This window comes from Drosophila persimilis, unplaced genomic scaffold (assembly GCF_003286085.1).
Source record: "Drosophila persimilis strain 14011-0111.01,24,50 unplaced genomic scaffold, DperRS2 tig00000002-arrow-pilon, whole genome shotgun sequence".
Classification (NCBI taxonomy): domain Eukaryota; kingdom Metazoa; phylum Arthropoda; class Insecta; order Diptera; family Drosophilidae; genus Drosophila; species Drosophila persimilis.
Window position 1 is genome coordinate 1905300 of NW_020825289.1, and position 22660 is coordinate 1927959.

The following is a 22660-nucleotide window of genomic DNA, read 5'->3' on the forward strand; positions in this document are numbered from 1 at the left end:
CGTGCTGTGACGAATAAAATTGCCAATTACATTTTGGCTTCGTCCGATTTTTTTTTTTTTTTTTTTTTTTTTTTTTTTTTAGCGATTTCAACCTGATTTAGGCCTGAATTTATATAACCTGTTATTTGACATTTTTCAAAGGGATTTAAATGCTTTCCGCCACCCATTTTTGAAAAAAATCGACGTAAATTTCTTTGACTGCAACTTTCAAACAAGAAATGACGTCGTTTAATAAGCGATAAGGACGTCAAAATGCAATAGTGCACTTGAACCTATTCAGATGAGCTTGAATAAAGTTTGCAGTTTGTTGGGCAAATTGCGTCAAATTCATACAAATAGTGCGTCTTTTGATTTCGACGCCATAGCTTTTACCGAAACCTGGCTTAACTCTTCTGTCAATGATCATGAAATTTTCATTGATAGTTACACTATTTATAGAATGGATCGCCCATCTTTTGCAGGTGGGGTTCTGATTGCAGTCAAATCTGTTTTCTCATCTGAGTTTTTTCCATTCAATAAAATCCATGGAATGGAATTTGTTGCAGTCAAAGTTCGTGTTGGCTCGGCATTTTTCTATTTAACCTGCTTTTACATTCCTCCCAGGTCTGATGCTGAGCTTTACTTACACCACCTCTCAGCAACTAATACGGTCGTATCTGCACTAGGTTACAATGATCAAATTATTGTCATGGGGGACTTTAACCTCCCATTTCTTTCTTGGCTGCCTTGCGATGACGCTAATCTGTTGTTTCCCAATTGCGACGATGACTTTATCAATGGGCTAACGGATAATGGACAGATATCTTGACCCAATGTTTCCTGAAGATCCTTATTATCCAACTCTGTCTATATCCCTTGATCCCTTGTCTATATATCCCGATCTGGTGGTGCTGACAGTTCCATGGCTTCTTGCCACATAAAGTGTTTTCGCAAAACAAATTTTATCAATTTAGATCTACATCTCTCGCTTGTTGATTGGTCGTTTCTTTATTCATTACCGAGCATAGACGCAACTTAACTCGTTTTATAGCTCTATTTACTCCGCCCTTAATACATTTGTTCCAGAAAAAACTGTACCTGTATCGTCCAAGCCTTCCTGGTTCTCCAAGTATTTGTCATACCTAAAAAACAATAAATCCCGGCTCTATAAAAAGTACCAGAAGTCGGGCTCCACGTCGGCCTTAGCTCTATACTCCTCCGCTCGCTCTGTGTTCCTTGCCGTAAATAGTCAGTGTTATAATCATTACCTTTCACAATGTAGTAGAAACTTTCGTAGTGATCTTGAAAAATTCTATTCGTTCTTTAACTCTAAGCGTAAGTCAAACGCTTTTCGTCCGTCCCTTCATTACCAGAACATAACAGAATCTTCTGCTGTTGGTATTGGAAAAATATTGGAAACTATCGTGATATCGCAAAGCTTTCCGCCATCCCGAAGCTTCTTGAGTTCTTGGTCACCCGGCAACTGCAACATCTTTGTTGCAGCTTGATATCTCCGTCGCAACACGGTTTTTTCAGACATCGTTCAACATCGACTAACCTTCTTGAGTTTTCTAACATAATCCACCGTGGTTTTCAAAGTGGGTTGCAGACGGATGCAGTTGCTACGGACTTCAGCAAGGCATTCGATTCTGTGAACCATGCTCTGCTTATTCACAAGATCTCATTATTAGGGTTCCCAACGAATCTTCTAGATTGGATTTTTTTCTAACTCTAACAACCGTACTCAACGTATTTTGTTTTCTAATGTGTCGTGAAATATGGTTAATGTTACTTCAGGAGTGCCACAGGGAAGTCATCTGGGACCGCTTCTGTTTATTTTTTTTGTGAACCTTTATAAATGCAATCTTATGACACATTACCGTCGCGCTCCACATTTTGTCTCATATGTTCTAGGAAATCATGTCCTGGAGCGAATTTTGAATTCTAATGACCTCGGAGTCCTACTTGATCATAAGATGTGTTTTAACAGCCATATAGCTGCAACAGTAAATAAACCTGAGTTCGTGCACAAGTTCCTTCTCGGGATTGTTGACCCCAAAACTCTCTTGGGTCAGATTGACTTCGCCATTCCACTCCGCTTACCCATAGGTAGGTCTAGTTACGCCCAACAATAACCTTTTAGGGTGATATTCCATAACTATAACTGCCTCTGTCATACCTTATCCTCTGATCCTCTGAAGCTAATAGAGTGTAATATTTATCATCCCCTAAATTTAACAAACTTTTAACTTCTCTTCTTTCCTCCTTTTGTAACTACATAAGTACCATTATTAGCAGATAATTGTTAATTAAATAAATAAATAAAACTGTAGAGTTGCAGTCGCAGCAGCAACTCACAACGTTCCCCCTCGTTTTATTTTAATTTCAATCTCTTCAAATGCTTGACTCTCCTAATAAGGCGTTTTAAAATTTCCAAACTCAGAATTTCACCGATTTATCTAAGGATAAGTCGCTTGTCTGCTGGTGTTGTTGGGTGCTGTGACTTTCCTTTGCTTCATTACAAATCAAATCACCAACTTCCCTTTTAATATCGTCTGATTATTGTGCATTTTTACGCTGATTACGTATAGAACCCATGTAATCCCAATAATTGCCCTTTTTCAATTGCTTCTCGGGACCCATTTCACAAAAAACCGCGGTAAATACCTTGAATTCAAATGAGAAAAAACATTGACATCGGTAACTCATCATGATTAGACCACAACCTATAATCAGCTGTTGCTAAATTGAATACTTAATTTTACAAACGCGGGACGTTAAATAAATTCTCTCATTAGTGGATCGTTTTAGCTCTTAACACAACTCTATACTTACCCAATCAATCTAATAAATTCCTATATGTAATTGCAATTAAAATAATATTAAGAATATTAAATGTGATAAATACTATCTGTTGAGCTACAGAGCTTTTCCAGCACCGTATGTTCGCGATCTATATATTAAAATTCGACGATTTTTCGGCTTAATATTGTGGTTTTTTGTGGGTATGTAATGGTATATAATTAGCACGCTTCAAGACGGGGTCAAATTGAAGACGTAGGGATCGGTTCAAGACGGTGTCGGATTGAAGAACTATTCGCAATAGACGTGAAAAAAGACGTCCAAACGTCCCCTAATGCAAGCGAGAGCGCTAAGAGATCGATATAGAAGGCGAAAGAAAGACGTGGCTATAATCTATGGATCATTGTTAGTAACATACTACGTAACCCAACACTATCCTATTTTGAAAGTTGGACAAAACTGCAGACAATATCTAGAATTTTGTTAATATCGGTTCAGAAGTTTGGGAATTTATTAGGAGTAAAGTTACATCACATGTAATATGTATAAGATAATATACGCTTCAAAAATGCACTAGCACTAATATACCACTAACTGAAATCTTTGTATCTAATGCAGCGGCACCAGAAATGGCATTTATTCATGCTCTTGCAGCAGCAACGGTGACCAGCTTCATTGCCCGTGCGTGTCGAGATGGCCAATTAGCGTCGTGTGGCTGCTCGCGTGGGAATCGGCCTAAACAGCTTCACGACGATTGGACGTGGGGGGGTTGTGGTGACAACCTGGAATACGCTTATAAGTAAGTAGTAACTTCGTTCGATCTCTTATTTTTATTCCGATTAAGTCTCTTAAACTAAATTCAGTGACATATTCACTGAACTTAGTTACAATTTTGTAGATACAAGCTTGTACCAGATGTTCTTAACGCAAAAAAAGGAAGCATTTCCGATCTTATAAATAACAATTAATCTTGATCATCATCAATACCCTGGACATAGCCATAGGCGTCGGCTTACCTATTATTTTGCACTCTAGACATATGCTTATATAAAAGGTTACACAAGTAACCTTTACTAAAATTTGTTATGAATTAGTGGACTGTATAATCTTTTAATATATTGAGCTTATTTATTTACTTATATTGAGTATTTAAGATTGTCGGTTATGTTACAAAGTGTATATGAATAGCGGGGGTTGTCTGTGATGCGGCGGTATGAACTATGCGTGCGGTTAGTTTCATCTAGAGATTTCGACTAACTTCCACTCCACAAAAGAAGTCGAGCCAAAAGAGAATTGAAAGATCAGGCGATGCGACGGTCCAATGCAAAACGGTACACATCGTTGTATGCGTGTGCAGCTGCGGGCTTTAGCTATACGTGTGAGAACATTACAGCTATGTTTTGGACACGAGCAATAACAACACAGCTATGCGCGTGAAAATAGTTACCTAAGCGGTGTAATACACTCATGAGCGTATGAATATGGCAGTTGTAATATACATAAACATTGAACTACAAAACTACGAGGCTCATTTCTCACCATACCGGCCCCCCTGAACGACTGTTCAGAACAAAGGAAGCACAGCAAGTTTGGTAATAGGTCTCTTGTAAACTCCTCGGGCTGTTTTGACGGTGACCACTCACTCGAACCCTCTCGTCTTGGCCAGGATGAACTTCGGTGATTCGCCCAAGCAGCTACTTGCTAGGCAGTTGATTCAGCTCCTTCAGTACCACAAGAGTGTCCACGGTTATGTTGTTGGACTCCTGCTGCCATTTCGTGCGAGGTTGCAAGGAAGTAAGGTGTTCCAGACTCCAACGTTTCCAGAATCCTTGAACCTTGGCTTACAGTTGTCTCCAACGCTGCAGTCTATTAATGTTGACGTCTAACAAGGACGGCTCCGGCACCGACATGTGAGGTTGACCTGCAAGAAAATGAGCGGGGGAAAGGGGATCCAAGCTGTGATCGCTGGGCGCGCACAGTGGGCGAGAGTTGAGTAAACCTTCAATCTGAGTTAAAATTGTTGAATATTCCTCGAAAGTCAATGCACTGCTACCAATTACTCGGCGAAGGTGGAGTTTGTTAGATCTTACGCCTGTCTCCCAAAGACCTCCAAAATGCGGTGCAGACGGCGGAATAAAGTTCCAGTTGATTTCCTGACTCGTCAGAAAATTAGCAATTTCCTCGTCCTGACTTTGAGATTCAGCTATCCGTTGCATCTCCGTTAGTTCCTTTCTGGCTCCATGGAATGTTGTGCCATTGTCTGAGTACAAATCGGATATGGGGCCATGTCGAAACCAAAACCGTTTGAAGGCGGCGATAAATGCAGGAGTCGTCAAATCACTGACGAGCTCGATATGAATTGCTTTGGTGGACAGACAAACAAAGATGGCAAACCAAGCTTTGCCAAACTTCGGTGTCCGACCTGCTGATGTCTTGATGGTAACTGGTCCAGCGTAATCCAATCCAGAATGTAGAAAAATACTATTGCCTCAACGTGTGGAACATAAAATCGACTCCAGCGTGTAACGATGTGACGTGCTGGTGTCTAGCTAATAAAACAGCGACTGGTGATTCCTTTGGAAGAAGTATGTGATGTTTTACATCATAGGTTGCCATCGAATTTCCAATTCGTGCTCCTACGCGCAGAATTCCTTGGTCGTCAACAAATGGAGTGTAGTGAATCAACTTGGATTTTTGAGAAAGGGCTTGTCCAGTGCTCAGCTGTTTGTACTCCACTTGGAAGAACTCCATCTGGACATGTTTGATTACCCTAGAGCGGGCATATTCAAGCTCCCATGACGATAAAAACGATGACAGGCGGTCCTTGCAACGAGGTCGATGTACAAAACGAAAGCAATGGCTAAGTGTCGGCAAGAGATGTGACCAGGAGGAAGCTTTGTTGATCATACAGTTAAGATCATTTCCTTCATTGGAAATGTGTAGATTAACTTGGGGCTTGACCTTTACTTCCATCTGCTCAGCGTCCTCAGTCGACATTGCGAACTTTGTGTTAGCAGGTGGCCAAGTGCGATGTGATTGGGAAAGCCACAGTGGTCCATTCCACCACAGTTATGTTCTACCAGATCCCTTGGTAGAAGTTCGCGTGATGCACGGCATTGTCCTCAGTGCGAATGTGTTGCCAGCAGCTACGTGGGCAAGCTTCCAGAATCCCTGCAGTGCGATTGCCAACCTAAGTGTTCCAGGTCCGTGGGGGTGATGAGAGCCAATGCAGTCCAATTTCTGAGTCGGACCAACACGATATACTGGAAATAGCAAGAGTTAGAGCTTGCGGCAATGTGGGCCCCATCGGCGGAGCACAATCCTTTCTCTGATGTTGGACGATGTACACGCCATCGTTTCTGCGGGTGTGCGTATGAACGCAGTATTTCTCAGCGTGCTCACTAGCATCGGTGGTAACGTTGCTTGGTTTAACTTGTTCCTTATCCATGATCGATTGAACTAAAGAGTCCAGATCCTCGTGAGCGTGATGTGCTAGTGCGTGGTTGTATGCATCACTACTGAGATGGTAGCTGCCTGTAATGACCCAACCAAAATTAGTATGAAGTGGAATAGGATATTCTAAGCCAAACTCTTTGCGTTGTCCAGTGTAAATGTTCCAAACCTCATCAGCTCCTAAAATCACGTCGATTTCGCCTGGTTTACCAAATGTTGGGTCCGCTAAGGGTAGATCACGAATCTCTTCCGACATTGGAGTGTTCGACTCGATCCGCTGGGCTGGAATCGAGGAGGTTAACGTGTTCAGACCTGTGTAAAGTAAAGACCTGTGACCACCACTGAGGCTGAGCTTGTGCGGGAGAGCAGCGTGAATGGTAAGCGACCTCTAGTAACCCCGGCAGGGTTTGCGCCTAGACCAACCACTGGTATATGAGCATGCGTGCGCGGCAATCCGATTTGTTGAATAAATGATTCGGCGACCACCGTTATAGTTGAACCAGTATCCAGCAATATCCTGCAGGTTGTTTCGTTGCCCCAGGAGTCTACTATAGTGGCCAAAATCGTTGGCAATATAGCGTTACCATTGGCACCGAATTCCCTCTCCAATGTATAGTGGCTGACCACGGCAGGATCAGCATCCGCAGCGAACTTGGACGAGCGGGAGGTTGAGTCAGCGGATGTATTAACAGCAGCGGAAACCGGGACAGAGCGTATATCCTCTGGATGGACAAGAGTGTGGTGCCTCAACTTACACAGACAGCACGTGTTTCTGTAATTACACTCCTTGACTTGATGAGATCGGCTTAGACAATTGAAGCACAAATTACCATCCCTTGCGAACTTGCGGCGGTCCGCAAAATCCAGAGCCTTGAATTGTGTACACGCATACAGACTGTGTTGCTCGTGACAATATACACAATCACGAGCAGGCGTATTTGGCACGTCAACATGATGAGACATTGCACGACGTTTATTCAGCACCGTGTGTGTATTCTGGAGTAGCTTTGGAACTTGACAAGACTCAAGTGCATCGCAACGGGCGAAGACAAAGCCGAACAGGTCATTTATAGTCACATTTTCCTTGCACGATTCACTGGAGGTGGCCCAAGCTTCCTTGCATTCAGGGTCTAGCTTTGAGAGCAAGATATGGATCAGCCACACATCGCGGCTGTCGCAGCGCAGCGCATGTAGGCCACGTATACTTTCGTCGGCGGTGTCGACTATTTTACGCAACTCGGCAATGATTGAACCCTTTGCGGTTGACAACCAAAGAAAGTTTTGAATGAACGAACGAGCAATCAGTGACTTTTTGTTATAGCGATAATTGGCATCCGATATGGGAATATGTTTTATCAGAGACAACGCTTCACCATCCAGATAGGATTTCAAATAATGAAACTTTTGGCACTTGGACAGACTACTCTTCATGTCGATTGAGCCTAAGAACAAGTCACTAAACTGATACCAATCCTCATATCTGCCCGAAAACGTTCGAATGCGTATTTTCTCGAACTGCAGCTCTGTGGTTCCCGATGAGTCCCGAATCCTCTCCAGAAGTTGAGTTTGTCCCTCAAATAAGCGTTCCACAGTGTTCGATAGCAGTAGATTTGAGTTGTCGTGCTCATTATGGTATGGCTTCAGTGAAAATACTATGCGCACTAAAGAACCGTTTCTCATATTCGGGGATATCCAAATCTGGATCCACGTATTCATCTTCATCATCATATTGGACCAGCTCTTCAGAGAGCTCCATAAAGCGGTTGAAAGTTGCCACCAGTCGGTCCAACTTGTGCTCTAAAGTTTGCACAGAAGTACATGACTGTACAAACTCTTGAGCCTCCGTAGCCACGCGAGTTAGTTGGGATTTGCAGGCACCACGTTGCTGAATTAGACGATGCACTAGAGCCTTCATGGCGAACAGCGGTCAACGATATCACTCAATATGTATATAAAATAAACTCAAACGCGGAAATCCGGCGTATAATCTTTTAATATGATGCGGCGGTATGAACTATGCGTGCGGTTAGTTTCATCTAAAGATTTCGACTAACTTCCACGGTCTTCGACGGTCCAATGCAAAACGGTACACATCGTTGTATGCGTGTGCAGCTGCGGGCTTTAGCTATACGTGTGAGAACATTACAGCTATGTTTTGGACACGAGCAATAACAACACAGCTATGCGCGTAAAAATAGTTACCTAAGCGGTGTAATACACTCATGAGCGTATGAATAGGGCAGTTGTAATATACATGAACATTGAACTACAAAACTACGAGGCTCATTTCTCACCAATAATATTCCTATTTTTGTGAAAACCAGATAATTTTTTTCTTTAATTAATTAATAATTGATATAGATATTTCTAATCATTTTGTCAAAAAAGAAGCTAACATAAATCCTAGCCAAACTAGGAGTGGCGGCACACGTGCACAGAATATATATAATATATTCCCGCACTCCGTTTATTCATGTTGATGTCTCATGTTCATTTCCGTGCAGAAATTGTATTTTGTTCATTAAATATTCATCAGCAGTACACATATGCCTACCAGAGAATTGCAAAAATGAATTATACCCGATACTCAAAAAGAGTATAGGGGTACCCATATGGTTTACCGAGGTCGAACGGCATTTTCAGTCCCTTGTTAAATAAGCGCTGTCTTCTTCATGATCTCCAACTAGTTAAGTCGGTATATTCACTGGGTCCAGACGGGGTTCCAGGCTGTGCACTCAGTTACTGCGCCGAAGCTATGTGTGGACCCTTGCTTTAAGGGTTTCCCGAAATCTAGAAGGAATCGTTTATAATTCCTCTCCATAAAAAGAGTAGCGAAAAGTAGTAGTAGAAAAGGATTCGACTCTGTAAACCATTCCCTGTTTTAGGGTTTCCGCCCTCCAGAGATGGATTTCCTGCTGCCTAAGGCTTCGCGCAAATTCTTTAACGCCGCAGTCTGCAATTTAAGAGTCTGGCCTATGCCACCTTAAGGCTTATTAAGACCCAATAATCATGTAGTGAAGCTTTGAGAGAAATAATTGGTCACATACCGTAAGGTTGTGTTTGCGTTGGATCCCAAACAATTCAAAAATCGAACAAAAAGAGTCTCGTGTCGATTGGTTTAAGAAAATGATCAAAGAATACGACGAATCAACATAAGCGAAGAATCATGGATATACAAATTTGAGTCCGAAACAAATTTGTATCGACGACGGTATGCGTGTTTTTTAATGTTTAATGTCTAGAGTTCAACTATAGACAGTTAAACTGTGTAAAAATAGGAACGTACAAATCATAAAAATGATCTGCTACTGGAAAATTCGGTAACACAATTTATTATTTATTTCAATTTATGAGCAGCACTTGTCCGCTTTAACCGCTGTTGCTTCCTCGCTATCTGATAAAGATCGTATGATAGTTCTTGGTGACTTCAACTTGCCAGGAACTGTTTGGTCTTCGGTAAACGAGTCTAGTATCCTAGTGCCCATGTCACGACATGACTTTGTTGACGGCTTGCTTGACCTGTCCTTGTCTCAAGTCAATCATGTGAAAAATTCCTTGGGTCGATTGCTTGATCTATGCTTTGTATCGGATCCGACCATAGTGTTGTTAACCCGAGCCCTTCCGCTCACTATACCTGAAGACGCCTACCACCCTACTTTCGAGGTGTCGCTAGACATAGGACCAACTGTATTGGATCGGTCGAGTAGACTACCTGAACGTGTCCGCTGCTTTCGTAAAGCCGAGTTTGCGAAGCTTAATAACCTAATTAGGGATTTTGATTGGTCCGCTTTGTACTTGTGCACTGATGTCACAAAAGCCACAAACATTTTTTACAATGCTCTTGGCACATTTTTTGATTCTTGTGTCCCGCTTTCTTGTCCGATTAGATCTGGAAAACCCCCTTGGTTTACCAAAGAGTTATCCAGTCTAAAAAACTTAAAATCAAGACTTTATAAAAAATTTCAAGAAGTGGGTTCTCCTACTTCTCACTCTCGTTATGTAATAGCTCGGTCAAACTTTTCAGTTCTTAATGCTCAATGCTATAAGAACTACCTATCTCGTTGCAGGATACGTTTTTCTCAGGACCCTAAACAGTTTTACTGCTTCGTAAACAGTAAGCGTAGAACGTCCGCACACCCATCCTCGCTATCATTTTGTAATACGTCGGCAAATAATGATCAGGCAATTGCCGATCTTTTTGCCCAGTTTTTCCAAACTACCTATTCTGAGGAACGCTACTCTGGTCAACCGTACCCATACGGATTACCGAGGTCGAACGGCATTTTCAGTCCCTTGTTAAATGAGTATTCCCTACTTCAAGATCTTCGACTAGTTAAGCCGGTGTTTTCACCGGGTCCAGACGGGGTTCCAGGTTGTGTACTCAGGTACTGCGCCGAGGCTCTGTGTGGACCATTGCTTAAACTATTCACCATGTCCATTGATTCATCTTGCTTCCCCCCAATCTGGAAGGAATCGTTTATAATTCCTCTCCATAAAAAAGGTAGTAAGTCTGATGTAAAAAATTATAGAGGTATAGCAAAGTTATCCGCTATTCCCAAATTGTTTGAGAAGGTTTTAACTCCGCACTTGCAACATCTCTGCAAGTCACTTATATCTCCAACTCAGCATGGATTTATAAGGCGGCGATCAACCACCACGAACTTGTTAGAGTTTACCTCTTTCATTATTAAAGGCTTTCAAGGTAACTTACAGACGGATGTTATTTACACCGACTTTAGTAAAGCATTCGACTCTGTAAACCATTCCCTTTTAGCACATAAACTTGACCTTTTAGGGTTTCCGCCCAACCTCCTGAGATGGATTTCTAGCTATCTTTGTTCTAGGTCTCAAAGAGTCCTCTTCAAAAACTCCCTCTCTTTACCAGTAAAGGTTTCTTCGGGAGTACCACAGGGCAGCCATCTAGGCCCCTTACTCTTCACACTCTTTATTAATGACTTGCCTTCAGTAATAACATACTCTCGAGTACTTATGTATGCGGATGATGTTAAACTCTGTGTCCAGTACAAGGACATTTCATTTCATTCTCGCTTGCAATCCGATCTCAATAGCTTTCAGTCATGGTGTTGTGCAAACTTGTTACACCTTAATGCCTCGAAATGCAAAGTTATGACATTTCATCGTTCTAACCCTTTGTTGGCTCCCTACACCCTATTTGGGGGTTCTCTTGAGAGAATTACCCTGGTGGATGATCTGGGTGTTATGTTAGATCCCAAGTTAAAGTTTTCCGAACACATTTCTACCATGGTAAATAAGGCCATGGGCGTGCTTGGGTTTATAAAGAGGTGGTCAAAGGAATTTGACGACCCCTATATAACAAAGACTCTCTATACCTCGCTTGTTCGTCCGATCTTAGAATACGGCTCCTGTGTATGGTGCCCTCAGTACAAAGTACACCAGGACCGTATAGAATCAGTACAGAAAAACTTTTTACTCTTTGCTCTGCGGGGCCTTAACTGGGATGCAGGTGTAAGACTCCCATCTTACTCTAGTAGACTATTATTAGTAAACCTCCCATCCTTAGTTAACCGTAGAAAAATGCTTGGTGTGATATTTATGCACAACTTGATCAGGGGTGACATAGACAGCCCTGATCTGTTGAGCCGCATAAACTTCACGATTCCTATTAGACTGACTAGAAACTTTATACCGTTGTTCCTTCCACTTTGTAGATCGAATTATTCCTTGCATGAACCGTTTAGGGTCTTATGCTCGGACTATAATTCCCTCTACCATATTATATCCTCCACTAATTCTCTTCCTCTTATTAAATTACTAATCCTTACACACCTCTCTAGTAATTAGTAATTGTAGCGGTATTTGTATTTTGTATTTTATTGCATGCTTAATTTCTTAATAAGTTTAGTGCTAATTTTCCTCGAAGGTTAGTCTAATATCTATCTTTCTTGCATGCTCGCGTTTGGTTCGGCTACGCACCGCGCGTCATGCGGCAGCGCCCCTCGGTCGGTTGGGCGGGAGGAGGGCTGCGTTTTGCCTGGGATCCGCGCGTAACAGCCTTCTGCTGGTGTCACACGGGCCACTTGACGGTGCAGTAATTGCATCGCCTCTTGTTAGATGCAGTCATTGCATGTCAACGTCCAATAAAATAAAAAAAAAAATACAAGGCAAAAGAAAGTTAACTTAAATTATTTATTAACGAAGATTTTACTTCGAAAGCACAAGTATCAAAGGTAAAAAGATGGACAAATTTATTGTAGTCGCGGCAAAGGCTACGGAAAGATTCATGGTCAGAGTAGATCGAAGGACAGGAAGACGCAGAGGATAGTAATACCTAGTCGGGTGGGATGGGACAGCAATATTGATAAGGCTAATGAGGGCCGAGGATTCAACGTCGCCTAGGAGAAGTTTGTGGAGAAATAGAATTCCATGACAAGTCCTACGGCTTTCAAGAGAGTGCAAGTTAATGAGACGCAGCTGACTCCCAAGTAAGTCCGCGCAGGGCATAGATAAGGAATTGTTTTTGAACGGACTCGAGTATATCTTGATATTTTTGGTAATGGGGAGACCAGATACAGGAGCCATATTCCAAGATAGGCCGTACGTAAAGTACTTTAGTGGTATAGGGGTCAGAAAATTATTTCGACCATCTTTTGATAAAGCCAAGGAATCCTTTGGCTTTATTTGAAATAGCGGATATATGAGAATTTAAACATAAGTTAGGTACGAAGATAATGCCTAAGTCATTAACTTTGTACAGGCGTTCCAAGGAAATGTTGTTAATTGTGAAGTCAAAAAGGTAAGGCTTGTTGGAAGGTCATTTGGAAATGTTAAGAGGAAGAGATCCGATTGAAGAAATACGGGGGCACAGGATCGCTATAGGAAAAACAAAGCTTGACATCATCAGCACTCATAAGGACTCGTGAATTAGTTAAAGCTTGGGGAAGATCATAGAAAAAGAGGTTAAGGGCCCGAGATGGCTACCTTGTGGCACACCCAAGAGATAAAAACTGGTTTAGAAAGAGAAAATAGGTCGATCGCAAAGGTACGCATTAGTCCAAAGAAGAAGTTTAGTCGGAAATCCTAATAGAGATAGTTTTTGGATGAGGAGATTGTGGTTAACTGAATCGAAAGCTTTACTAAAATCAGTATTGACTACGTCAGTTTGACATTGCTTTGCAAATCCGGCAGTTACATAGGAGGAAAATTTAAGGAGGTTAGACGAAATTGAGCGACGTTTTACAAATCCGGGCTGTGATTCTGATAACATGGAACTACAAAAGTGGAGCTGAGAAGTTATACTTTTTTCGAAGAGTTTAGGAATGGCAGGTAAATTGGAGATACAACGGTAGTTTGAGACGTCTGATTTATAACCCTTTTTATGAATAGGAATTATGTAAGATTTTTTAAAGACGGTGGGAAAATAACCAAGCTCGAGAGAGAGGTTGAATAGTTTTAAGAGAGGCACGCCAAGAGAATCCGTGCAAAGTTTAAGCACGGCACTGGAAACCAAATCAGGACCAGTGGAGAAATAAAATTTACACGATTTTAAATTAGTTAAACGGCCATCATAATCAATAAAGGGGGGATGGATATAACTAGAACTGTTTAAAGGTATAGGATATGAGTGCGCGGCTGGATAGTCGTTAGGTGAATCGAGAATTGAATGCATGTTACTAGAAGGAGCAGGGTAGAAAAGTTGAAAAAAAAGTTTTAAAGCGAGCCAAATAGCAGTCTACGTATCTGGTATACCTTAATACCTTTATATCGTACATTCATTCCAAATCTAGTCCAAAACACTTTGCAGAATCAGGATTCATTTGAATTACTTTGTCGGGTCAAGCAGCGTAAATATTGTAAATTATTGCTAGTGGTGCGGCCCAAAGGAAATGCATTTTGTTGTTGGTTGTCATTTGCAATGCCAACTGTAAAGATTATTTTGTTACCGCATATAATATTGTTATATATTTCTATACCGAGCATCTCTAACGCTCTCGGTGTATCCTACGCTCTCGCTCGCGTCTAAGCTTGCTGCATAGGGCACGGCAATTTGGCCCGTCAGCCCTTGCATTCTCAGTCTTAAGCTAATCGTCGCAGCTATTAGATTAACATCCTCGCATCAATATGTACATAAATATATATGTACATCAATATGCATATGTAAGTTGGCTTACATATGCAAATAAATTGTGAATTATATACAAACTCTCCGCTTTTATTAAATTCAAAACTCGCAACAGTTATTAAAAACGCTTAATAGCGTCACGTACTTATTCTTTAATATTTGCGACTATAGTTTCTGCATTCAAAGCATGCAAGACTATGAAGACAACAATCTTTTATAACACTATGCAACACCTCATTGAATTTGAAAGCTTAATATTTTCCAGACATAAGTTTGCAAGCTTGCAGCTTAAGCTGCAAAGTATTCGGGTAGGATATATACCTGCATTTATCAGCTTTTCAGAATTGCTAAGTTCGATATAAGCAGGCGTAGGATACAAAACTTAATGTGAAAAAAGAAGCACTACCTCTAAAAAAACAAATGCAAAAAAATACCAGATAATGCAAATTAACTTAAAAATTTTTAATAATTATAAAGTTTATTCATTAAATTTTAGAAAAGCTAGTGAAAAATCTTACTAGCCTAATATTTGTTCAATCATTTTTTAAATATTTCATCAACAGATTTGCTACCGATTTCATCGATGTGCGTGAGAAAGAGGCTCACCGTGAAACTCGCGGCGTTCGTAAAAGGACTCGCGAAATTACCTTGAAGACTTTAATGCAGGCTGACGATATAAAAACATTTGGGACATCCGAATTGGAAACAACAAACGCAACGTTCTTGATTAACGCAAAAAATGACACTATCGATAATTCGTCAAAAGAACTCAGAAAAAAGTCGAGTGCTAACAATAATTATTTACGTAAAGACCTTGTGGTAACAGCAACTCCATTAAAACTTCAAAGAAAGGAGAATAGTGGACCAGGCTTACCAGATGATCTATTCGAGCTTCAGCAACGTATTACCAAAGAAATACTCAATTCAAAATTGGAGGGAAGGGAAATGCTGGTATTGCAGGTAAGAATACCTCCTGCAATTTGTAAACAAATAAAGTTATATTTACGACCTTGTCAATAGATTAAATATGTCTGTAAACATGTTTATGGGTAAGAGGTCGGTAATCGCACAAAAGTTTTAGCAAGAAAGGCGAGATTCCTGTGAGTAAATATTTTCGATTCTTTAAAAGCCAGCTAACTGGTTAGACTTTTAAATTTTAAAACTTACAAAGATGGGAATATTTTGGACTAATTTAGCTTTCTTGGTTTTAGCTATTCTTTAAACTGGACAACAGCAGATAAGAATCTGTATAATCAAATTTTACGCACACGCGAAATTTTGAGATATACATATGTACGTTTTATAGTGAGATCTAACAGAAGTTCGGATACCAAATTTGGTTACTCTAGCGTTAATAGTCTCTGAGATTTGTGGATACCCCCAGATTTTCGTCCTTTGCTGGGGTGGAAGGGGGTGTTTGAGATGCCAAGCTTTTTTGGCACCTATGTGTTTCAAAAATGAAAAGAGATTTTGGGTTAAACTTTATAATTCGTATTTAATCTTGGTGGCTTAGCGGAAGCCGATTGCTTGCTATTGCCAGATAAACTTTATGCGTAATTCAGCCATTCTAGTTCCCCCAGGAAGTGGGATTGAAGAATGATTGAATTCGGAGATTAAAAACTTGCAAAATTAAAGAATGAATTGGCTTGCAGCCAAGCGGTTAAAAAGCCAAACTGCAGCTACGGTCAAAAGCTGCAATCGTGATAGCAAGTTTCCGTGGAGGATCACTTGCCGTCATTCCACGTTCAACTTAATCATCGCCACTGAGGTTTAACGTTAGTTAGGCGAATTGTCGAGGCGAATTGGTAGCATTCAAATCGATTGATACAGTTTGTGATGAGAACAAAGCTGTAAATTTTGCAACCAAGTTTTTGAAAAAAATGTTATGAATGGAAAAAGTGTTTGGGTCCAATAAAACCAGATGTAAGATAATTAAGTTATATGAATTGATATTCTTGATCAGCATCAATAGCCGAGTCGATTGAGCCATGTCTGTCTGTCCGTCCGTCCGTCTGTCCGTCCCCTTCAGCGCCTAGTGCTCAAAGACTATAAGAGCTAGAGCAACGATGTTTTGGATCCAGACTTCTGTGATATGTCACTGCTACAAGAATATTTCAAAACTTTGCCCCGCCCACTTCCGCCCCCACAAAGGGCGAAAATATGTGGCATTACAATTTCGAAGATACGAGAAAACTAAAAACGCAGAATCGTAGAAGATGACTATATCTTCTAGAGTGCGAAATCTGAACCAGATCGTATAATTATTATAGCCAGAATCACGAAAACAATTTCATTCTTTCTCGCTCTGTCTCACTCTAACACACAGGTTTCATGGTCGGTTTTGCCAATTGCAAAATATGAGTTCAAGGATCCCAGAACCCATAAGAGCTAGAGCAACCAAATTTGGTGTCCACACTCCTGTGATATCGGACCTTGACCGTTTTGTGTCAAAATTTCGCCGCACCCCCTTCCGCCCCCGCAAAGGACGAAAATCTGGGGCAACCACAAATCTCAGAGACAATTAAGGCTAGAGTATCCATCTTTGGTATCCGCACTTCTGTTAGATCTCACTATAAAACGTATATCTCAGAATTTCGCCCTACCCCCTTCCGCCCACACAAAGGATGAGAATCTGTTGCATCCATAATATTGCAGATTCGAGATAACTAAAAACGCAGAATCATAGAGAATGACCATATCTATCCAGTTGCTGAATTTGGATCAGATCGGATAATTTTTATAGCCGAAATGAAAAAAAAACAATTTTCAGTGGCTACGCAGCACTCGACGTCACGCTTAGACTGATTTTCTGTCTCTCGCACGCACTCTTTGTCGTGTCGTTTAATATTAGCGGCGTCTGCCGGAGGAGAGCCATACTGACTTAGTATCGGGTATAACAGGAGAGTTGCGGTGTCCGCAGCAGCTCACAACGTTCCCCCTCGTTTTTCAGCTGGCTTGTTACTTTCAAGGCGAAATTTAATTTCAGTAAAGAAAACAAGCAAAACATTTTTTCTCAATTAGGGACACATTTTTCAATAAATTCGATACCAAGAATAGCAAGAAATTAAAAAACAAAATGATTCTGGTACAAAATAAAAAAGTCAACTTTTGTAACATCAATGGGATCTGCAGGTCTGCAGTAAAAACTTTTACGACATTTATTAGCTTCAAAATAATTTGTAAAAGTTGAACCTTGTTCCGGTGCTTATTTTCCTATGTACAATTTTTTAATTTTTATACCCGATACTCAAAATGAGTATTGGGGTATATTAGATTTGTGGTAAAAGTGGATGTGTGTAACGTTCAGAAGGAATCGTTTCCGACCCCATAAAGTATATATATTCTTGATCAGCATCAATAGCCGAGTCGATTGAGCCATGTCTGTCTGTCCGTCTGTCCGTCCGTCCGTCTGTCCGTCTGTCCGTCCCCTTCAGCGCCTAATGCTCAAAGACTATAAGAGCTAGAGCAACGATGTTTTGGATCCAGACTTCTGTGATATGTCACTGCTACAAAAATATTTCAAAACTTTGCCCCGCCCACTTCCGCCCCCACAAAGGGCGAAAATCTGTGGCATCCACAATTTTAAAGATACGAGAAAACAAAAAATGCAGAATCGTAGAGAACCATATCTTTTAGACTGCGGAATCTGAATTGGATCGTATTATTATTATAGCCAGCATCAAGAAAACAATTTCATTTTTTCTCGCCCTGTCTCTCTCTAACACACAGGTAGCATAGGCGGCTTTGCTTAGAGTAAAACATTAGCGCCTAGATCTCAGAGACTATAAAAGCTAGAGTAACCAAATTTGGTATCCACACTCCTAATATATATCGGACCGAGACGAGTTTGTTTCAAAATTTCGCCACACCCCCTTCCGCCCCCGCAAAGGATGCAAATCTGGGGATATTCACAAATCTCAGAGACTATTAAAGCTAGAGTAACCAAATTTGGTATCCGCACTTCTGTTAGATCTCACTATAAAACCTTTATCTCAAAATTTCGCCCCACCCCATTCCGCCCACACAAAGGACGAAAATCTGTTGCATCCACAATATTGCAGATTTGAGAAAACTAAAAACGCAGAATCATAGATAACGACCATATCTATCAGATTGCTGAATCTGAATCAGATCAGATCATTTTTATAGCCAAAGGAAACAAATCAATTTGCAGTGGCTACGCAGCGCGTCACATCACGCTCAGACTGATTTTCTGTCTCTCTCGCACGCACTCTTTGTCGTGTCGTTTAATATTAGCGCCGTCTGCCGGAGGAGAGCCATACTGACTTAGTATCGGGTATAACTGTAGAGTTGCGGTGTCCGCAGCAACTCACAACGTTCCCCCTCGTTTTTATCTGTAAAGAACGTTTTATGGTCAATTTCGCTATTTACAATAAAATAAACCCAACTGGGTAACAAATTTATAATTGGAGGAGACTTTAATGCGAAGCACAGGCTTTGGGGTAATCACAGAGTAGACCGCAGAGGGCGCATGACGCCCCAACTAATGGGTCGACTCAACTACTTGCGACAGGAAGACCCACCCACTACCCACCGTTTCAGAGGTCCATGCCCTCTTGGCTAGACATCTTCATATATCGATCTATTCCTAGCAATCAACTTACCATCCGTGAAGAGCATGACCTTAGCTCGGACCATCTGCCTATCATTGCTACATTATCGACAACTCAGCAGCTTCAGCAAGGCACAACCGAAAAACAGCACAGGGTAGAACATATACTAGACGGTTTCCAAGACGGTTGCTTATTTGGATATTTCGCAGGCCTTCGGCCGGTTGTGGAACGAGGGGACTACTCGGCACTGAGGGGGAGGACCTTCCGTGTTGCCCACGATAGTGCAGCTTCTTTGACCAAGACCAAGACCATAAGTTGCTCTAACAGGGACAGCAGACAACGTACTTTGTATCAATCAAAATATAAAATAAAATCCTAATTTTAATAAATAAAAAGATTCGTGTATTGATTTTATCCATAACGCTCATAAAACTTTTGCACCTCTTTTCGGTTGATGTCCCACTGTGCTGCGAGAATGGTAAACTATTAATTGAATATGCCATGAATTCGGCAACAGTGGGAATGGGAGAATATACTTTAATATAATAATGTCCTGATCTAATTAAAATTGTGTGATCTACATAATCAAATTATTTAGATTCTGCGCTTTCAGTTTACTTTTATACTTAAAATTGCGACTGCGACAGATTTTTGGCGTTTAGGACTCGGGGCATAAATTGGAGATACATTAGTTTATTTATTTACTTAACAATTATCTGCTAATAATGGTACTTAATTACAAAAGGAGGAAAGAAGAGAAGTTGAAGATTTGTTCAATTTAGGTGATTATAAATATTACATGCTATTAGCTTAAGGGATAGTTCAGGGGATGAGTTATAACAGAGGGAATTGTAGTTATGGCATATAACCCTAAAAGGTTCATGTAGGGCATAATTAGACCTACTTATGGGTAAGCGGATTGGCCTAAAAGTACGGGTAGGTCTAAATGGAACGGCAGCGTCAATCTGACCCAAGAGAGTTTGGGAGTTAACAATCCCGAGAAGGAGCTTGTGCGCGAACATTACGCCATTGCATATTCTGCGATGGTGCAACGACGGCAGGTCAATTAGATTTAGTCTAGACCGGTAGGGTGGCAAGATTCTACCCGAGTTACGAAGGACAAAAATTAAAAATTGCTTTTGCACGGATTCAATAACAACCTGCTGCTCTTTATACTGCGGGCTCCACACACAAGAACAATACTCCTATATCGGACGTACTATACAGTTGTTTAGTAGCATACGGGTCGTCAAGCTCCGTAAGTGTGATATCACAGAAGTCTCCACACAAATCTGTCATTGTCAAATTTGTAATTGTCTCTGACATCTAAGGGCTCATCAAGTCGATGAGACAGATGGACTCGGCTATTTATGCTGATCAAGAATATAAATAGTTTATACGGTTAGAAAAATATTTAAAAAAGTGTAAATTAGTACATTTGACAAGCGATACTCCTTCAACATCAGTACCAAACTGTTTGAATCTGGCATTCTGTGCTTCGTCCTTATCTTCATCTCCGCGTGTACTATGTTATAATTTAAGCGTATGCATATCGTTGATTGAAGGAATGGGAAATTTGACTCTTTATATGTACATATGTATGTATTTGAAAACGAAAATAAATAAATTAAATTATAAGAATATATGTATAAACATATGTATATGTAGAAACTGTAGTAACGGATTCTTAACCTTCAAAAGAAACTGTAAAATCTTAAGTTATGCCATCTTTAGGTTCTTCATACATGTTCACAAGTTTTATAGCCTCTATTTTGTATACTTTCCACAGGAAAAAATTAATCGAGAGATTTTAAACTCGAAAATTTTTCAAGCAGACGGTAAAAGCAAACGACGGAAACGGAAGCGGAAGAATCAACGGGCTGTAGTTGAAGACGCGCCTATTGCTAGCAACAATGACAGAGTAAATTATGTGGATGGAGTGGATACTTCAACCACAACAACTACCAAGGCTAGAAGCCTAATGAATTTACATAACAATGAAGCAGGTCGTCGGGTATGTTTTTGAAATAAAATTATTTTTTCTATTACGTAGTGGAAATAAGTTTTCCAAATTTGTTGTTCAAATCCACTGTTGATTAAGGTTGTGACGGCGCTTCGGCCGGGGGATTTGCTCGTCGCGCCGGGTTCCACAGAAATTTGTTTGATCTCTGGGTGTGGTAGCTGAAAGAGAGTCTCGTGGTTCAAGAATAAGGCGGGGATTAAGCGGTAATAAAAGAGATAGAGTTATTTTTATTGTTCTTCAAAAGGGTACAAAGTTTGGTAGGTGCGCGGGTTTTTTTCTTCTGGCTCTTCCTTCGGGGTCGTCCTTCGGGTCCTGGTAGTCTTCTGGTCGGTGTCGGTTGAGGGTGTGGAGGTCTAATGCGCTCCGAGGAGAAATAATGTTGCGGAGGGTAAATGCGCTCCGAGGAGAATAGGAGGATCGTTGGGGCTGCTGGTGGCTGCTACTGATGCTTACCTCTCCACTGGCCGGAGCCGAACTGATGATGATCGCTCTGGCGGAGCCCCTTTTATTTCCGAAAAGCAGCTGATCGTACGGTATGTCCCTAGCGAATTGTGCTGAGGTGTCCCTAACGCGTTTATACGGATCGGCTGATAGTGTGCCCGTTGGAGCTTGGGTTATGGTCACACTTGGGGCGGTGAGCTGTGGGTGTGACCGTGGGTGGCTGTGCTACGGGCCCATTGGTGGTGATCAGCTGTGGTTGGTTTTATGTATCATTTATTGTTTTTTTATTTCTTTTTATTTCTTATGTGGCAGGTCTTCATGTATTTGTCGCTTATGTTCTACTTATCCTACTAATACTTATTTTATAGTCTTCATGGCTTGTCTTGGTGTTTCTAGTGTTATTATTGTGGTATTTGTGGCGCCGGCGCTTGGTCTTCCTGGCGCTGGACGTCATAAGTTTACTACTCTGGAATACTCAGAGTGACGCTTGAAATTACGATGCTTCTTCACAAATATTTTTAGGCGGGTAAATAGAAAGCTTTTGTTACGAAATTTGCATATGTTTCTATTGACGTCTGAAAAATTAGAAGAGTTTTTCTAACTGAAATTAACCGAAAACTTTGGGTGGCTGTAATTTAGTTATTTATTCGGCGGGGCGAAAATGGATACGCTCGATCTCCTTCAATGTTAGCAAACAACTACATTTTCTTCACAATTCAAATCTCTTACTCTAGCTAACCTACGGTGGCAAAGCGGGGCGAATTCGCCAAGAGCGAGAGAGCGAGCGTTTATTGCGCTCCCGCTTTGCCCTAGCCTAAATTACACTAGACTTCATAATTACGACCAAATAAAGAATAATCGCCGCATAGAATGAAGGTCACGCAACACCGGCCCCGTTGAACGCCTGCATCGGCTTCAACACATTGGGAGCGGCGCCAACTTGTGTATGGCCCGCCGGCGATGAGCGACCCGCCTGTCAGCAGGTGTTAGGGCCTCGCCGTCGCTTGGATCTTGGCTGATGGCTCCCAGCGGCCTCGAGTTCATTATGGCCTCGATGCCGACGAGGACTGTGGCGAGCTCTTCGACGGTTAGGAGCGCGCTGCCTACTGCCCGTAGGAGTACGCTCTTGGCAGTTTGTGCTCGTGGGCCGACATGAAAATTCGAATGGTGCAGATGACGAATATAGCTTCGCACGAATTGCGAGCGCTTAGTCAAAAGCAGAGGAAACTTGGCATCGTATGATATAGGAACTTTGGCTAGTCGCCCCCCCACTCGCAACAACGAAAA

The 22660-nt window shown here is 41.3% G+C and overlaps 1 protein-coding gene across 3 annotated transcripts in view; it reads left to right on the forward strand.

Moving 5' to 3' along the window:
- LOC6603244 (protein Wnt-5) overlaps nt 1-22660 on the forward strand; it is an 89127-nt gene that overhangs the window by 24172 nt on the left and 42295 nt on the right. For 2 of the 3 annotated variants that reach the window (XM_026985579.1, XM_026985580.1), the window contains exons 5-7: nt 3400-3580; nt 14899-15295; nt 20699-20923. In XM_026985579.1, coding sequence (XP_026841380.1) covers nt 3400-3580; nt 14899-15295; nt 20699-20923 — 803 coding nt within the window. Of the gene's footprint in view, nt 1-3399; nt 3581-14898; nt 15296-15355; nt 15406-20698; nt 20924-22660 lie in introns of those variants that run through there. The other variant, XM_026985581.1, reaches the window with a different exon arrangement.